The following is a 19,316-nucleotide window of genomic DNA, read 5'->3' as shown; positions in this document are numbered from 1 at the left end:
TTTTCTACTTTTTTGAGAGAGGCTTGTATTGCAATGTACTCCCCTCTTAGGACCATCTTTGCTGTATCCCAAAACTTTGTACAGTTGTATTTTCATTTTCATTAGTTTCTATGAATTTTTAAAATTCTTTTTTAATTTACTGGTTGACCCAGTTCATTTTTGAGTAGGATGATGTTTAACCTAGTGTGTTTAAATTCCTTCCAAATTTCCTTTTGTGACTGAGTTCAAGTTTCAAAGCATTGTGGTCTGAAAATATGGGAAATAATACCAGTCTCTTGGTATTGACTGAGATCTAGTTTGTGACCCATTGTGTGATCTATTCTGAAGAATGTTCCATGTGCACTTGAGAAGAATGTGTATTCTGTTGCTTTAGTGTGGAATGCTGTGTTTATATCTGTGAACTCCATCTGGCCTAGTCTGTCATTCAAAGCCCTTGTTTCCTCGTTGGTCTTTTGCTTAATTGATCTATCCATTGCTGTGAATGTGGTGTTGAAGTCCCCTACTATATTGTATTATTATCATTTTTTTAAAAAACTTTGGTTATTAATTGTTTGCTATAACTGGCTGCTCCCAAGTTAGTTAGGAGCATAAATATTTATAATTGTTAGGTCTTCTTGTTGGGTAGACACTTTAAGTTTCTCAAAGTGTCCCTCTTCATCTTTTACTTTAGTCTTTGGTTTAAAATCTTGTTTATCTGATATGAGGATTGGTGCCCCAACTTTCTTTTTAATGTTCATTAGCATGACAGATTGTTCTCCACCCTCTCACTCTATATCTGGGGTGTCTTTGGGTCTAAAATGAGTCACTTTTAAGCAGCATATTGATTTGTCTTGTTTTTCTTAATCCATTTTGATACCCTATGTCTTTTCTTGTTAATTTGGAGCTCTCTCTCCACTCAAAGGATCCCCTTTATTATATTTGCAGGGCTGGTTTAGTGTTCACAAGTTCTTTCAGTTTTTGTTTGTCCTGGAAACCCTATCTCTCCTTCTATTCTGAATGGCAGCCTTGCTGGATAAAGTATTCTTGGCTGCATATTTTTCCTGTTTAGCATGTTGAATATATTATGCCTGTCCTTTATGTTCTGCTAGGTCTCTGTGGACAGGTCTGCTGCCAGCCTTATATATCTACCCTTGTAGTTTAAGGATCTTTTGTCTTGAGCTTTTTATCTTTTTCTTTGCAATTTCCAAGTTTCAACATAATATGTTGGGTTGTTGAACATTTTTTTTTTTTATTTTGAGGGGGTTTCTCTGTGCCTCCTAGACTTGAATGCCTGTTTACTTCCCCAGATTCAGACAATTCTTTGCTACAATTTGTTAAAATAAACCTCCTATCCCTTTTCCCCACTCTTCATCTTCTGAGACTCCTATAATATGGGCATTATTTCACTTTGGGGAATTGCTGAGTTCCCTAAATTTGCCTTTGTCACTCACTCTTTTTCTTTCCTTTTTTACCCTCAGCCTTATTATTCTCCATTATGATCTTTTGAAGCCTGGCTAGTATCTTTATAATTATTATTTTAAATTCTAGTTCACACATCTTACTTATATCCATATTGATTAAATCCATGACAGTGTGTGTACCACTTCCTGTTATTTATTTTGAGGTGAACTCTATTTTCTCATTTTGTACAGAAAATAAAGGAAGAAAGAACAAGAGAGAAAGAGGCTTAGATCTGGAGGGGTTTTATTTGTTTGTTTGTTTGTTTGTTTGTTTGTTTCTGTTTGTTTTTGCAAAGGTTTTTAACTACTAATTTAATTCTTTAATAGATATAGATCTATTTAGGTGATCATTTTTACTCAGGTGTGTTTTGGTAGTTTTTGTGTTTCGAAGAATGTCCTTACTTTATCTAAATTGAAGTGTTTATTGTCATAAAGGTGTTCATAATAATCCATTATTACTATCTTTTTAATATGTATAGGATCTCTAGTGATGTCACCTATCTCATTCCTAATACTGATAATTTGTATCTTCTCTCCTTCTCCCTCCTTTCTCCCTCTCTCCTCCTACTCCTTATCCTTCTTCCCTCTCTGTCTTTCCCTAATTTGTTTGGCTTATTCTTAGGATTTTATATTTTTTTTTACTCTTCTGAAAGTAAAATATTTTGCTTTGAATGATTTTCTCTATTGTGCTTTGTTTTTAATTTCTTTGATTTCTGTTCTGATATTTATTCTTTTCTTTAGTTTGGTTTAGTTTATTCCTGTGTTGTTGTTGTTGTTTTTAATGATAGAAGTTGATCATTGATTTGAGACATTGTTTCTTTCTTTCTCTCTTTTTCCTTTCTTTATTTGTTCTTTTGTTTTTTCTTTTTTTGTTATTTTTTTAGAGAGAGAGAGGCAGGAAGAGGCAGAGGGAGAGGAAGAAAGGAAATATTAAGCAGGCTACATGCCCAGTATAGGCTCAATCTCACAACTCTGAGATCATGACCTCAGACATGAGGTTGGATGTTCAAATTTATGAGTTGGACGCTTAATCAACTGAGCCACCAGATTCCTTGAGACCTTGTACTTCTAATAAAGACTTTAATAGTATATCTTTCTAAGTACAACACAGGTAATAACACCGGTTTGAACTCTGTGGGTTTGATTATACAAGGACTGTTTTTTTTTTAAAATGTATATATATATATATATATATTAAATATTTTGTTTATTTATTTGAGAGAGAGAGAGAAAGAGAGAGCATGAATGGGGAAGGGGCAAAGGGAGAGGGATAAGTGGACTTCCTGCTAAGCAGTGAGCACAATGTGGGGCTCAATCCCAGGATTCTGGAATCATGACCTGAACTAAAGGCAGCCGTTTAACTAAGTGGGTGAGCCAGCCACCTCTGGACTATCTTTTTTTTAAGATTTTATTTATTTGACAGGTAGAAATCACAAGCAGGCAGAGAGGCAAGCAAAGAAAGAGAGGGGGAAGCAGGCCCCTGCTGAGCAGAGAGCCTGATGTGGGCTTGATCCTAGGACCCAGAGACCATGACCAAAGCCAAAGTCAGAGCCACTGAGCCACTCAGGCCACTCAATGCACTGAGCCACTCAGGAACCCCCCCCCCACTTTTTTTTTTTGATACAGTGCAGTATTGTAAATCTATTTTCCTTTTCATGTAATTTTCTTAACATTTTCTTTTCTCAAGCTTATTTTGTTATAAGGACATGGCATATAGTACATATAAGGTATAAAATATGACTTAATCTGTTATCTAAATGTTGGTAAGGTTTTCAGAGAATAGTAGGCTTTTAGTTAAGTTTTTAGAGCATCAAAAGTTATATGTGGAGTTTTGACTATGTAAGGGGTCAGTGCCTTTGATGCTTATTTTGTTCAAGTATCAACTGTATTGGTTTAGCAGCATTTCAAAAATTTTGATATCTTGTATTTTAATTTTTCTCAGTGCAAAATACTTTCTACTTTTCATTGTGATTACTTCTTTATCTCATGATTAATTTATACATTTGTTTTTTGCATGTGAATAACTTTTTTTGAGTGTTTATTACATTTTTTATTCTTTAGCACCAAAAATTAAACAAATAAAATTGAACTTTTTTGATGTACTTTTAGGAGCATTAAGACTTATATAGATTCACAACCAGCATTGTAATAAGGATGCAGAATAGTCCTGTCACTTTGTATCTACTCCCTTGTAGTGTATTGTTTACTTTTTAATGTTTGGAATTTTTTTTCAGAGATCACTCTATTATTGATATCTTAACTTAATCCCACTGTGGTCAGAGAATATACTTTGCATGAATTCTTTTAGGTGCACTGGGATTTATTTTATGACCTAGAATATGATTTTTTTAATGAAAGTTCAGCATGCACTTGAGATAATGTACATTCTTTGTAGAAACTCATCTTTTCTGGTTAATGTAGCTATTCCCATTTTATTTTGATTAGTGTTGGTGTGGTATATATTTCTATCCCTTTATTTTATTTTTTTTTATTTCTAACTTATTTCTTTTTTTTTTTAATTTTTAAAATTTATTTTCAGTGTAACAGTATTTATTGTTTCTGCACCACACCCAGAGCTCCATGCGATCCATGCCCTCTCCAATACCCACCACCTGATTCCCCCAACCTCCCACTTCCTGCCCCTTCAAAGCCCTCAGATTGTTTTTCAGAGTCCATAGTCTCTCGTGGTTCACCTCTCCTTCCAATTTCCCTCAACTCCCTTCTCCTCTCCGTCTCCCCTTGTCCTCCATGCTATTTGTTATGCTCCACAAATAAGTGAAACCATATGATAATTGACTCTCTCTGCTTGACTTATTTCACTCAGCATAATCTCTTCCAGTCCCGTTCATGTTGCTACAAAAGTTGGGTATTTATCCTTTCTGATGGAGGCATAATACTCCATTCCTTATCCATTCATCCACTGAAGGGCATCTTGGTTCTTTCCAGAGTTTGGTGACCGTGGCCATTGCTGCTATGAACATTGGGGTACAGATGGCCCTTCTTTTCACGATATCTGTATCTTTGGGGTAAATACCCAGGAGTGCAATTGCAGGGTCATAGGGAAGCTCTTTTTTTAATTTTTTGAGGAATCTCCACACTGTTTTCCAAAGTGGCTGCACCAACTTGCATTCCCACCAACAGTGTAAGAGGGTTTCCCCTTTCTCCACATCCCCTCCAACACACTATCCCTTTATTTTTAACCTAATTGTCTTTATATTTCCGGTGTGTTTTGTATGGTTGCATTTTTGTGTGTGTGTGTTAAATTGAAATTTATTTATTTATTTTAAAAATTTATTTATTTAAAAAAAATTTTGTTTATTTTCAGCATAACAGTATTCATTGTTTTTGCACCACTCCCAGTGCTCCATGCAATCTGTGCCCTCTCCAATATCCATCACCTGGTTCCCCCGACCTCCCACCCCCCGCCTCTTCAAAACCCTCATTTAATTGAATCTTTTTCCCCCCAATCTTTCAAGCTCTGCTTTATAGTTAATGTGATTTACGGATATAGTTCACTGTATGTATGTATGTATGTATGTATACATTTCTTATGTTCAGTTAGCCACTGTATAGTACATTAGTTTTTATTTTATTTTATTTTTTAATTTTATTTCTATTCAGTGTTCCAGTATTCATTGTTTATGCACCCACCCAGTGCTCCATGCAATACAAGCCGTCCATAATACCCATCACCAGGCTCACCCAACTCCCCATTCCTTTCTCCTCTTAGTTTTTGATGTAGTGTTTAATGATTCATTAGTTGCATATAACACCCAGTGCTCATCCCAACATGTGCCCTCCTTAATACCCATCACCCAGTTACCTGATTCCCCTCTGAAACCCTCAGATTGTTTGCCAGAGTCCATAGTCTTTCATGGTTTGACTCCCTCTCTGGTCTCCTCCCCCCCAAACTTTAGTTTTCCCTACTGTCTCCTATGGTCCTCCATGCTAGTCCTTATGTTCCACATACGAATGAAACCATAAGATAATTGTCTTTCTCTGGTTGACTTATTTCACTTAGCATAATCCCCTCCAGTTACATCCATGTTGTTGCAAATGGTGGATGTTCATCCTTTCTGATGGCTGAGTAATATTCCATTGTATATGTGTACCACATCCTCTTTGTCCATTCTTCTGCTGAAGGGCATCTTAGCTCCTTCCACAGTTTGGCTATTGTGGACATTGATGCTATGAACATTGGGGTGTATGTACCCCTTCTTTTCACTACATCAGTATTTTTGGGATAAATACTCAGTAGAGCAGTTCCTGGGTTGTAGGGTAGCTCTTTTTTTAATGTCTTGAGGAACCTCCATACTGTTTTCCAGAGTGGCTGTATCGGCTTGCATTTCCACCAAGAGTGTAAGCATGTTCCCCTTTCTCCATGTCCTCTATAATTTGCTTTAAATAAATCACTTGGGCATTTGCTCTCTCTTTCTTTTCCCTTCTTTTTCTTTTTCCTTTTAAATTACCTGAGTATATTTTAAAAATTTATTTATTTTTAAATTTAATTTTATATTTTCAGTGTTCCAAGATTCATTGTTTGTGCACCACAACCATTACCAGAGTATATTTTTAAAACTGCATTTTAATTGATCTTTTCTCATAGGAGTTTTATTTTGTATTTCAGGGGCTTGCATTAGAGATTATAGTATGATCTCTAAATAATCCCAGTCTACCTTCAAGTGATAACACATCATTTCATATATAATGTAATGATTTGCCATGATTCAGTTCCATTGCTTCCTTCCTTTTGTGCTTTTATTTTCTTACATTTTATAAACCACGTGCTGCATTGATATTACTTTTGTTATAGACAATAATTTTTAAATAACTATAAATTATTTTCAAATCTTACAATTTACCCATGTAACAACAACTTTTGATGGTCTTTAGACCTTTCTGTACAAGTGCATTTATATCAGATATTATTTTCTTTCTTTCTCTTGAAACTTTTCAAACATTGTTTGCAATATGAGTATGATGGTGAAATCTAGTTCAGTTTTTGTATATTAAAAAACACATATCTATTTTTGAAAATATTTGTGGGGGATAGAATTGTACATGACGTTTTTTTCTTTTTCAGTCCTTTAAAGATAAAGCTCTATGTTTTCTCACTTGCATTGTTTTTGATAATTCTGCTCTAATGTTTAATATAGTCCGTTGGTTTTTAAAAAGAGTTTATTTATTTGAGAGAGGGAGAAAATTTATTTGAGAGAGAGAGAGAGAGAGAGAAATTTACTGAGCCACCCAGACACCTCTTAATTTAGTCCTGTGGTTTGAAATGTGTCATTTTTTCCCCTGGTTTTTACAATTTTTTTCTCTGTCATTACTTCTGAACAACTGGGTTATGATGTACCCTAGTATAGTTTTCTTCATGTTTCTTATTCTTGGGTTTCATTGAGCTTCTTGGAACTCTGGATTTATGAATTTTATCAGATTGGAAACTTTCAGCCATTATTTTTTCAAATATATTTTATGTCCCTTCTTTTGTCAAGAAATGGTGTTTTTTTTTAATTTTTTATTTTTGATAAACATATATTTTTATCCCCAGGGGTACAGGTCTGTGAATCACCAGGTTTACACACTTCACAGCACTCACCAAATCACATACCCTCCCCAATGTCCATAATCCCACCCCCTTCTCCCAAACCCCCTCCCCCCAGCAACCCTCAGTTTGTTTTGTGAGATTAAGAGTCACTTATGGTTTGTCTCCCTCCCAATCCCATCTTGTTTCATTTATTCTTCTTCTACCCACTTAAGCCTCCATGTTGTATCACCACTTCCTCATATCAGGGAGATCATATGATAGTTGTCTTTCTCTGCTTGACTTATTTCGCTAAGCATGATACGCTCTAGTTCCATCCACGTTGTTGCAAATGGCAAGATTTCATTTCTTTTGATGGCTGCCTAGTATTCCATTGTGTATATATACCACATCTTCTTGATCCATTCATCTGTTGATGGACATCTAGGTTCTTTCCATAGTTTGGCTATTGTGGACATTGCTGCTATAAACATTCGGGTGCATGTGCCCCTTTGGATCACTACATTTGTATCTTTAGGGTAAATACCCAATAGTGCAATTGCTGGGTCATAGGGCAGTTCTATTTTCAACATTTTGAGGAACCTCCATGCTGTTTTCCAGAGTGGCTGCACCAGCTTGCATTCCCACCAACAGTGTAGGAGGGTTCCCCTTTCTCCACATCCTCGCTAGCATCTGTCATTTCCTGACTTGTTGATTTTAGCCATTCTGACTGGTGAAAAAAAAATTTGAAAAAAAAAAACACCATTTCGGCATCAGGGAAATGGTGTTTTTTTTTTTTTCAAATTTTTTTTTCATTCCACAAAGAATCTTTATGTGAACTGAGAGCATAATACTCACATATGTAAGAATTTCTTCTGTATCTATTTATAATGTTGGTTGATAAACCCATGTGTTTTATAATGGGCATGCAGGAACCCATCCATTTTGCAATGCATCTTGCATATTAAGTTGATTATACAGATAGGGCCCCCACAAATAAGGTTACCATGGCATCTTGAGTGAACACAGTCCATTTTGTAGTGCTTTATTCTGTGACACTTTCATTTTTCCTTCCTTTTCCTGAGTACTACTACTTTGAGTTCTCTCCAAGCTACACTCTACAAACCAGAAGGTAAGAATGATATGGGGGCTTTTAAGGACTTTTTGCTGGATTTTATTCTATTCTATTTCATATTCTTTCTCTAGGTCTTTCTATCTGTTTTCTCATTGTTTCAATAATGATATATAGTCAGTTCCCAAGTATACATTTTATTTGAGGGCATAACTTGTCAGTGCAACTGTTTAATATACACTATCACTTGGATGTTTCAGATGTGTTCAAACAAAGTCACTAAAAATTTACTTCTGGTCTTACCTCTAAGCTCTCCTATGTCCCATGGTTGTATCTACACAACCCATAAGACCATGGAACATTGCATGAAATGTGGTCTCTCTCACTCTTGATGTCTAATGTAAAAATTTGGAGGACAAGGACCATGTCTGAATTATATTCCTATGAACAAGCATGCATTCAATCATTTATTCAATGTATATTCAGTCATTAATTTCACAAACATTTATGGTTCCTACTATATACCTAGCCCTGTCTGGGCACTGTAAATACAACAGTGAACATATCAGGTAAAAGTTCTTACCCTTCTACTGCTTAAATTTTAGTAAATTAGGGCTGACTAAACAAATAAATGAGCAAAATGTACCATCAGTAGATAGTGATTAATGCTATACAAAACAGGAAAGCAGAGGTGTTAGGACATCATCTGTGCTTTGAGGGAATATTGTTGGAAAGAATATTCTTTCTTTTGTTCTTTCTTCTTTCTTTCTTTTTTTCTTTCTTTCTTTTCCTGTGGTCAGGGAGACCCAATGGACCTGAGGAAAGGAGTTATGTGTCCAGAGGAACAACAAGCCAAAAGTCCCAGAGACAAGAATGTGGTTCATGTTTTTGAGAAGCTGTTAGGGAGGCAGTTCTGACTGAGGGACTGAAGGAGGAGATCAGATATATAAAGGAGTCCCAGCCTACAGAAATGAATCCCTCTCTCCTCTGGGCTTATTTATGTGTTTTAATCTAATTCTTATTACAGTGATTTTACATGTTTTTGTTTTTTTCCCTAGGCCTTTAGAGTAGGTCTTTAGATCAAGATTTATGTATGTTTGAGTTCCATTTTCCAGTTCTGTGATAGATGTAAGATAACTTTCATTAAATATGTTTGAGTGCCTGAGGGAAAGGTTAAAGCATAATGATTATTCTCACCACTTTTTAACAGTTGCTTTTCAATCTTATTTTAATTTTCCGAAGTCAATTCACTTCCTTTAAGTTCTGGTACTTCCCATCAGCCACACATGTTTAAGTGAGTATGCATTTTCCATCACACGGACTCTAAAAGGAATTTAATCAGGAGAAGACAGTGAAGTATGATGCTTGGCTCATGAAAATTCATAGCCCCTGGTCTGGGTATTATGAGACTTTTACATCTATATCCTTAGTCACTTCCTGAAAATGATGGAAGGTGAAAGATGTGATATGATATATCACATATGTGATATGTGATAGGTAAGAGGCAAACCATGCAGGTCAGATCTTCAGGCATGTCTAGAGAGAGGATTAGGACTGTAATTTTTTCTCCAAGTTCCTGCCTTTCAAATGGAATTAGAGCATTCATGGTTGAGAAAAGTCGAGCTAGAACACAATTAGTTGCTGCTCTTTCCCACTCTTCTCAGGATTTTCCCAATCCCCTCTTTAATCTCCTGGGTTCGTACCCCATAGACAATGGGGTTGAGAGCTGCAGGAATTACATGGTGTAGGACATTAAGTAAGATGGGGATATCAGGGGAAATTTTTTTCTTGGCAATATGGGTAAAAACAAAAACCAGAAGGATGGTGCTGAAGAAAAGGATGAGAATGAAGTGGGAGCCACATGTGCTCAGAGCTTTGGCAGCTGCCCCTTTTGCCTTGAGTCTAAGAACAGCTCTTAGAATTAAAGTATAGGAGAGGAAGATGAGGATGAGGTCAGAGCCCAGAAGAGTCCAGGCCACAATTAACTGGTATATTTTGTTAAGGACAATGTTATCACAGGAGAGCTTGGACACAGAGAGGTTGGCACAGATACAGTTTTCAATTATATGTTTTCCACAATAATGGAGCCGGGCAGAGAGAATGGGAATGAACATAGTAAGAAATGCATTCCTGGCCAAAATAAAAATAGAAGCCTTAGCTACAAATTGGTCAGTGATAATGGATGGGTACCTCAATGGGTGGCAGATGGCCACGTAGCGGTCATAGGCCATGACCATGAATGTGCAGGACTCCATGGCAAGAAAGCAATTCATGATATACATCTGAAGGAAGCAGGCATAGAAGCTGATGGACTTGAGGTCAAACCAGAATATGGCCAGGACCTTGGGGATGACAGTGAGGCAGAGCACAATATCCAGCAGAGAGAGGATGCTGAGTAGGTAGTACATGGGCTCATGCAGAGAGACCTCCAGCCGGATGGTGACCAGGAGAACACCATTGGCTCCCATGGCCAGAAGAAATAGGAGGCTGAGGGGCAGGGACAACCAGAACTTCCAGCTGGGGGACTTGACAAAACAATTCAGGAGGAAGTTTGAAGCCTCAGTGGAGATGGTGCCATTTGGATGTGCTGTCATCTTTTGTCTTTTTAGTGATCTGTAAAATTAAGGTAAAAATTAGCTACTGACTCAAGACCCATGAATTTACAATAATCTCCTTCACCTAGGTGATACTCATGACTCCTAGCAGGTTGTCCACAACCATGTGAATTCATCTGTGACATAGTATTAGGACATTCCTATCACTTTAAGCAGTATAGAGGACTGGGGAAATATGGCTTGTTTATACATATTTGATTACTTTGAGGTTTATTTTTAATTTTTTTTTAATTTCATAGCAGCTTTATTTTTAAGAATTGAAAACAGTGGAAATGTTCATCAATGTCCATCAATAGAGCAAAGACAAATTATGATCTATTCATTAAGGAGATTACTATTCAACATCAAAATGAACTATTTACAATTGGAGATTCTCAAAGTAATGATGCTTTTCTCAAAGAAAAGCCAGGCAATGAATAGTATATACTGTGTGATTCCATTACTATAAAAAATCTAGAAAATACAAATTTATATATAGTCACAGTCATCAAATATATTGGTGAGATTTTTTTTTTTTAAGATTTTATTTATTTGTCAGAGAGAGGGCAAGCGAGAGCGAGCACAGGCAGACAGAGTGGAAGGCAGAGTCAGAGGGAGAAACAGGCTCCCTGCGGAGCAAGGAGCCCGATGTGGGACTCGATCCCAGGACGCTGGGATCATGACCTGAGCCAAAGGCAGCTGCTTAACCAACTGAGCCACCCAGGCATCCCTATTGGTGAGATTTTAGTGCCTTCTTCTTTTTTTAATAATTTTTTATTTTTTATAAACATATATTTTTATCCCCAGGGGTACAGGTCTGTGAATCACCAGGTTTACACTTCACAGCATTCACCAAAGCACATACCCTCCCCAATGTCCATAATCCCACCCCCTTCTCCCAAACCTCCTCCCCCCAGCAACCCTCAGTTTGTTTTGTGAGATTAAGAGTCACTTATGGTTTGTCTCCCTCCCAATCCCATCTTGTTTCATTTATTCTTCTCGTACCCATTTAAGCCCCCATGTTGCATCACCACTTCCTCATATCAGGGAGATCATATGATAGTTGTCTTTCTTCACTTGACTTATTTCGCTAAGCATGATATGCTCTAATTCCATCCATGTTGTCGCAAATGGCAAGATTTCATTTCTTTTGATGGTTGCATAGTATTCCATTGTGTATATATAACACATCTTCTTGATCCATTCATCTGTTGATGGATATCTAGGTTCTTTCCATAGTTTGGCTCTTGTGGACATTGCTGCTATAAACATTCGGGTACACGTGCCCCTTTGGATCACTACGTTTGTATCATGAAAGAAATTGAGGGAGACACAAAGAAATGGAAAAATGTTCCATGCTCCTGGATTGGAAGAATAAATATTGTGAAAATGTCTATGCTACCTAAAGCAATCTACACATTTAATGCAATTCCTATCAAAGTACCATCCATCTTTTTCAAAGAAATGGAACAAATAATTCTAAAATTTATATGGAACCAGAAAAGACCTCGAATAGCCAAAGGGATATTGAAAAAGAAAGCCAACGTTGGTGGCATCACAATTCCGGACTTCAAGCTCTATTACAAAGCTGTCATCATCAAGACAGCATGGTACTGGCACAAAAACAGACACATAGATCAATGGAACAGAATAGAGAGCCCAGAAATAGACCCTTAACTCTATGGTCAACTAATCCTCGACAAAGCAGGAAAGAATGTCCAATGGAAAAAAGACAGCCTCTTCAATAAGTGGTGCTGGGAAAATTGGACAGCCACATGCAGAAAAATGAAATTGGACCATTTCCTTACACCACACACAAAAATAGACTCAAAATGGATGAAGGACCTAAATGTGCAAAAGGAATCCATCAAAATCCTTGAGGAGAACACAGGCAGCAACCTCTTCGACCTCAGCCGCAGCAACATCTTCCTAGGAACAACGCCAAAGGCAAGGGAAGCAAGGGCAAAAATGAACTACTGGGACTTCATCAAGATCAAAAGCTTTTGCACAGCAAAGGAAACAGTTAACAAAATCAAAAGACAACTGACAGAATGGGAGAAGATATTTGCAAATGACATATCAGATAAAGGACTAGTGTCCAGAATCTATAAAGAACTTAGCAAGCTCAACACCCAAAGAACAAATAATCCCATCAAGAAATGGGCAGAGGACATGAACAAACATTTCTGCAAAGAAGACATCCAGATGGCCAACAGACACATGAAAAAGTGCTCCATATCACTCGGCATCAGGGAAATACAAATCAAAACCACAATGCGATATCACCTCACACCAGTCAGAATGGCTAAAATCACCACTGACAGATGCTGGCAAGGATGCAGAGAAAGGGGAACCCTCCTACACTGTTGGTGGGAATGCAAGCTGGTGCAACCTCTCTGGAAAACAGCATGGAGGTTCCTCAAAATGTTGAAAATAGAACTGCCCTATGACCCAGCAATTGCACTATTGGGTATTTACCCTAAAGATACAAACGTAGTGATCCAAAGGGGCACGTGTACCCGAATGTTTATAGCAGCAATGTCCACAATAGCCAAACTATGGAAAGAACCTAGATGTCCATCAACAGATGAATGGATCAAGAAGATGTGGTATATATACACAATGGAATACTATGCAGCCATCAAAAGAAATGAAATCTTGCCATTTGCGACAACATGGATGGAACTAGAGCATATCATGCTTAGCGAAATAAGTCAAGCAGAGAAAGACAACTATCATATGATCTCCCTGATATGAGGAAGTGGTGATGCAACATGGGGGCTTAAGTGGGTACGAGAAGAATAAATGAAAGAAGATGGGATTGGGAGGGAGACAAAACAAAAGTGACTCTTAATCTCACAAAACAAACTGAGGGTTGCTGTGGGGAGGGGGTTTGGGAGAAGGTGGTGGGATTATGGACATTGGGGAGGGTATGTGCTTGGGTGAGTGCTGTGAAGTGTGTAAACCTGGTGATTCACAGACCTGTACCCCTGGGGATAAAAATATATGTTTATAAAAAATAAAAAATATAAATTATTAAAAAAAAAATAAAATAAAATGTAAAATTAAAAAAAAAATTATTCTAACACTAATTTAAAAACAACCCACCAGTGTTTCTATTCATGGAATAGAAAATAAGTACATTCTTTGTGGAGTTATGTAAATTTCTTAAAGCAGTACCTATGATGAGTAGATGAATAGAAATTTTACTGTTAATAATTAGTGCAATTTTTTATTGGAAATATTTTCTTTTCATGGAAGTTTTGGACAAAACGAAAGAAAAATTGAATAGGAGCTTGGCAAATAACATAATGTTATATCTAACCAATAAAATATGTAATATCAGTTTAAAAAAAAAAAGGCATCAGTCTGGAGATCCCTAAGGGCCTCCAGTTTGTCACCCAGACCTTTCAGGTATGCATATGTGCCACACCAGCTAACACGGCTTCCATAGGTGGCCCACACTGTTACGTAACTCACAACATACCTGCAGAAACTGAGTCAAGATTCTTACCAAGCTACACCTTGTTGATTCAATGGCTAAAGACAAGAAGATGAACTAAGAGGCATTCTTGGGATTCTGTCATTGCTACTGGAAGGATATTTCTGGATAATATGCTGATCCAAGGTGAATGAGAAACATATACAAAAGACTCAAAGAACTGGAGTATGAAAGAATGCTTCTTTAGCTGTTGTGACCCACATAAGGAGAACCAGAGACATGTAACAGAGCCCAGCTGAAATTAACAGACACACTCCAGCCCCTAGCTAAGGAAGGTCCTTTTGTTATCTCCCATGGAAGTGAATAAATCATTCAATGTCTTGAAATTTTTTGAAAATGTTTTAGTTTCTTGTTACACAGCATTATTGCCACAATAGCTAACTGATGCTTATACTGTGTGTGTATGTGTGTGTGTTCCTAAATTTGCTTGCTGTTAAATTCTGTTGCCTGGTTATATCTTACCCACTGCCAGCTCAAAAGGGTTGAAGTATTAATAAACATTAAACATTAAGTGAAAAAATATATATATATATATCAATGGGTATAATCTGAAAATAATGAGCTAGGAACAATGGAATGATGGGTGACTAGGACAGTGTTTGGTTAGGATCAGTCTTTGGAGCTGTGGAAAAGAGAAAAGAGAGTGGATAAAAGCTATTATTTTGGTTAAAGACAATGCTATAGGAATGATAAATTAGTTTGTAAATTTTCCAAGAATGGCTAGGTACATCATAGATCAGCTATGTTAGAAGACATTCTCAAATGGCTCTTATATGTGAGGCTCTCAGTATCCAAAAGGGGACTCTGTTAAACTTTATTTTATTTTTCCAGTGTTCCAAGATTCATTTTTTATGCATCACACCCAATGCTCCATGCAATATGTGCCCTCTTTAATGCCCACGACCAGGCTCACCCAACCCCCCACCCACCTCCCCTCCAAAACCCTCAGTTTGTTTCTCAGAATCCACAGTCTCTCATGGTTTATCTCCTCCTCCAATTTCCCCCAGCACCCTTCTCATCTCCTTCTCCCAATGTCCTCTGTGTTATTTCTCACATTCCACAAGTAAGTGAAACCATATGATAAAATTGACTCTCTCTGCTTGACTTATTTCACTCAGCATAATCTTCTCCAGGCCTGTCCATGTTGATACAAAAATTGGGTATTACAAACTGATAACCACGTCAATAAATGGGCAGAAGACATGAACAGACACTTCTCCAAAGACATACAAATGGCTATCAGACATCTGAAAAAATGTTCATCATCACTAGCCATCAGGGAGATTCAAATCAAAACCACATTGAGATACCACCTTACACAAGTTAGAATGGCCAAAATTAACAAGACAGGAAACAACGTATGTTGGAGAGGATGTGGAGAAAAGGGAACCCTCTTACACTGTTGGTGGGAATGCAAGTTGGTGCAGCCACTTTGGAAAACAGTGTGGAGATTCCTAAGAAAGTAAAAATAGAGCTTCCCTATCACCCTGCAATTACACTACTGAGTATTTACCCCAAAGATACAGATGTAGTGAAAAGAAGGGCCATCTGTACACCAATGTTCATAGCAGCAACGGCCATAGTCACCAAATGGTGGAAAGAACAAAGATGCCTTTCAACAGACAAATAGATAAAGAAGATATGGTCCATAATACAATATGGTCCATATATATATACATATATATACATATATTCTGATGGAGTATTATGCCTCCCTCAGAAAGGATGAGTTCCCAACTTTTGTATCAATGTGGACAGGACTGGAGGAGATTATGCTGAATGAAATAAGTCAAGCAGAGAGAGTCAATTACCATATGGTTTCACTTACTTGTGGAACATAAGGAATAACACAGAGGACATTGGGAGATGGAGAGGAGAAGTGAGTTGGGGGAAACCGGAAGTGGAGACAAACCATGAGAGACTATGGACACTGAGAAACAAACTGAGGGTTTTGGAGGGGAGGTGGGTTGAGTGAGCCTGGTGGTGAGTATTAAGGAGGGCACATGTTGCATGGAGCACTGGGTGTGGTGCATAAATAATGAATTTTGGATCACTGAAAAAAATTTTTTTAAAAGTTGGGTATTCATCCTTTCTGATGGAGGTGTAATATTCCATTGTAAATATGGACCATACCTTCTTTATCTAATTGCCTGTTTAAAAAATAAAAATATAATAATTAAAAAAATAATAATAAAGAGGGGACTCTGTTGCCAATGCAAATTAATCCCAAGAAATATTGTCTAATACATGAATCCCCACCATTTTCAGGGCATGATCTGGAAGGAAACTGAAAAGAATTAAACACACCTGTCCTTGTTCAAATAACCCACTAATATGGTTGTCTGGATCCCATAGGATGTTATATTGGCACCAGCACAGACTATGAGGATTGATAAAACAGAGCTGAAAGTAGAATGAATAAGTCGACTTAACTGTATATCTAAGATCAGCAGGAAAAATTGGGGATATAGATAGTGCCTGAAATCTGATAGAAAAGTGAGATAGGAGGGGATGTAGACACAAGTTAGTAAAAACAGGACACACACTTTCACTTAAAACAAAATGCACACACAGAAAAATGAGTCATCTTAGTATTTTTTAATTCATTAAAAATAAGTAAAGAACTCCAGGAAATTCATAATCCAGAGAAGTGGCAATAGATAAATATATTAACAATATCTGTCAGGGCTTACAGGAGGCAGTGGGTGATACATATCATTCTCTCACTGTAAGAATCAAAGGTTTAGAGCCAACTTCTTTAACTTCACAGGAGATCCATTCATGACACAAAACCATTTGGAACTGTGTCAGGTAGAACCAAGTGGTCTAATACGTATCTAAGTATTAAGCAATTGAGGAAACTGAGAGGAACTGAAAGTGACTAGAATACTATTGTTTCTTTATTTGAAAAGAGATTCACTCTAATTAATACCCTGTACTTATATATAACTTGACAAGTCTCTCTCACACAGCTGAGGTTAAAAGAAATTTCCAGATAACATCAGAATGCAAAAAAACTAAGGTTCCAGTCAGTGCAGGGAAAGTAGGAGTCAGGATAAGAATATCCCAATAATCAACTGAAAATTTGGAGAATGAAAAATCCAAACTTATTCCTGAAGTAACTAAATTTCCTATTCATCATGAAAACTATTCCCCATCATCAATTTCAATTCTCCAGGTTAGCTCTCACCCATTTTTACCTCTTACAACCTTCGCAGCAGCTTCTGGATTCCTTGCTTGATCTCCTTGGTTCTCACACCATAAACAATGGGGTTCAGAGCTGGGGGGATGAGGTGGTGCAGGATGTTGAGCAGGATCGGAACATCTGGGGGAATCTTCTTCCTGGCCACGTTAGTGATGACCAGAACCAGCAGGACTGTGCTGAAGAAGAGGATGAGGATGAAGTGGGAACCACAAGTGCCTAGAGCTTTGGCCATAGCACCCTCAGCCTTGATCCTTAGCACAGCTTTCAGGATGAAGGAGTAGGACAGAACAATAAGGATGAGGTCTGAGCCCAGTAGGGTCCAGCCTGCCACAAACTGGTAGAGCCGGTTGAAGGTGATGTCATCACAGGAGAGTTTGGACACAGACAGGTTAGTGCAAATACAATTCTTGATGATGTTCTCTGCACAATATCTGAGCTGGGAAGAAAGTATGGGGATAGGCATAGTAAGAAGGCCATTCCGGGCCACAACAAAGATCGTAGCTTTAATCACAAATTGGTCAGTGATGATGGTTGGGTATCGTAGTGGATGGCAGATGGCCACATAGCGGTCATAGGCCATGACCATGAATGTGCAGGACTCCATGGTCAGAAAACTATTCATGATGAACATCTGGAGAAAGCAGGCTGAGAAGCTGATGGATTTACTGTCAAACCAGAAGATGGCCAGGACCTTGGGGATGACAGTAAGGCAAAGCATGATGTCCAACAGAGAGAGGAGGCTGAGCAGGTAGTACATGGGCTCATGAAGAGAGGCCTCCAGCCAGATGGTGATCAGCAGAGTGACATTAGCCCCCATGGCCAGGAGGAAGAGGAGGCTGAGAGGCAGGGACAGCCAGTGCTGCCAACTCTGGTAGTTAGGGAAGCAAATGAGGAGGAATTCAGAAACTGGAGCAGTGGAGTAGTTGCTGGGTGAAGCCATATAAAGTGTCCTACTCATTACTGACACTTCAGAAAACCTTAAAGGGTAAGACAAGAATAAATCCATCTAAACAATAAGAATATGCATGGGGAAGTAACTTATTTTTCATAGAATCACTTAAAAATAATAATAGTTCCAAAAATAAGTCACTTATTTGTGGAGCATAACAAATAGCATGGAGGACATAGAGAGTTAGAGAGGAGAAGGGAGTTGGGGAAAATTGGAAGGGAAGATGAACCATGAGAGACTATGGACTCTGAAAAACAATCTGAGGGTTTTGAAGTGTCGGAGAGTGAGAGGTCGGGGTATCAGGTGGTGGGTATTATAGAGGGCACGGATTGCATGGAGCACTGGGTGTGGTGCAAAAATAATGAATACTGTTATGCTGAAAATAAATTAAAAATAAATTAAAAAATAAATAATAAATCCTGACTCAAAAAGCAAAAATAGTTAAGTGTCTGCCACTATTCTTTTTTTATTATGTTCAGTTAGCCACCATATAGTACATCATTAGTTTTTGATGTAGTGTTCATTAGTTCATATAACACCCAGTGCCCCATGTGTGCATGCCCTCCTTAATACCTAACACCTGGCTACCCCATCCCTGCATCCCTTTGCCTTTTGTAACCTTCAGTTTGTTTCCTAGAGTCCAGAGTCTCTCCTGGTTTGTCTCCCTCTCAGAGTTCTTCCCACTCAGTTTTCCCTCCCTTCCCCGCTAGTCTCCCACACTATTCCTTATGTTCTATATATAAGTAAAACCATATGATAATTGTCTTTCTCTGCTTGACTTATTTTACTTTGTATAATCTCCTCCTAAGTACTTTATAAATATGAACTCATCCATCCTGTTAAAAATCCTGTAAGTAGGATGATAGTAGAATGACCATATTTCCTATTTGCCTGGGATAATTCCCATTTAAGCCCTTACACACTCTTAATAGTTTCCCAACTTGGTTGATAAATTACACGATCATCCTCCTATAACAAAACACCATTGATAGTCCAATTTTACATATGAGGAAACAAAGGCAAGAGTAAGT

General features: G+C 37.7%; 2 protein-coding genes across 2 annotated transcripts; both read right to left on the bottom strand.

Annotated features, from left to right (window-relative positions):
- Window positions 1-9,669: 9,669 nt before the first annotated feature.
- On the bottom strand, window positions 9,670-10,629 carry LOC132013045 (olfactory receptor 56A3-like). Its single transcript, XM_059392833.1, has one exon. It carries the CDS (start codon window positions 10,627-10,629, stop codon window positions 9,670-9,672), a length of 960 nt encoding a protein of 319 aa, XP_059248816.1.
- Window positions 10,630-17,334: 6,705 nt separating this feature from the next.
- On the bottom strand, window positions 17,335-18,294 carry LOC132011224 (olfactory receptor 56A4-like). Its single transcript, XM_059389524.1, has one exon. The coding sequence runs from the start codon at window positions 18,292-18,294 to the stop codon at window positions 17,335-17,337; it is 960 nt and encodes a 319-aa protein (XP_059245507.1).
- Between the last annotated feature and the right edge of the window lie 1,022 nt (window positions 18,295-19,316).

Source organism: Mustela nigripes, chromosome 1, assembly GCF_022355385.1.
Source record: "Mustela nigripes isolate SB6536 chromosome 1, MUSNIG.SB6536, whole genome shotgun sequence".
Taxonomy (NCBI): domain Eukaryota; kingdom Metazoa; phylum Chordata; class Mammalia; order Carnivora; family Mustelidae; genus Mustela; species Mustela nigripes.
Note: the sequence above shows the minus strand (reverse complement) of the source record. Positions and strands in the feature narration are given on the sequence as shown.

Bases quoted from the DNA above. Each gene is read 5' to 3' on its own strand.
- LOC132013045 (XM_059392833.1), bottom strand. From the start codon at position 10,629: ATGACAGCACATCCAAATGGCACCATCTCCACTGAGGCTTCAAACTTC.
- LOC132011224 (XM_059389524.1), bottom strand. From the start codon at position 18,294: ATGAGTAGGACACTTTATATGGCTTCACCCAGCAACTACTCCACTGCT.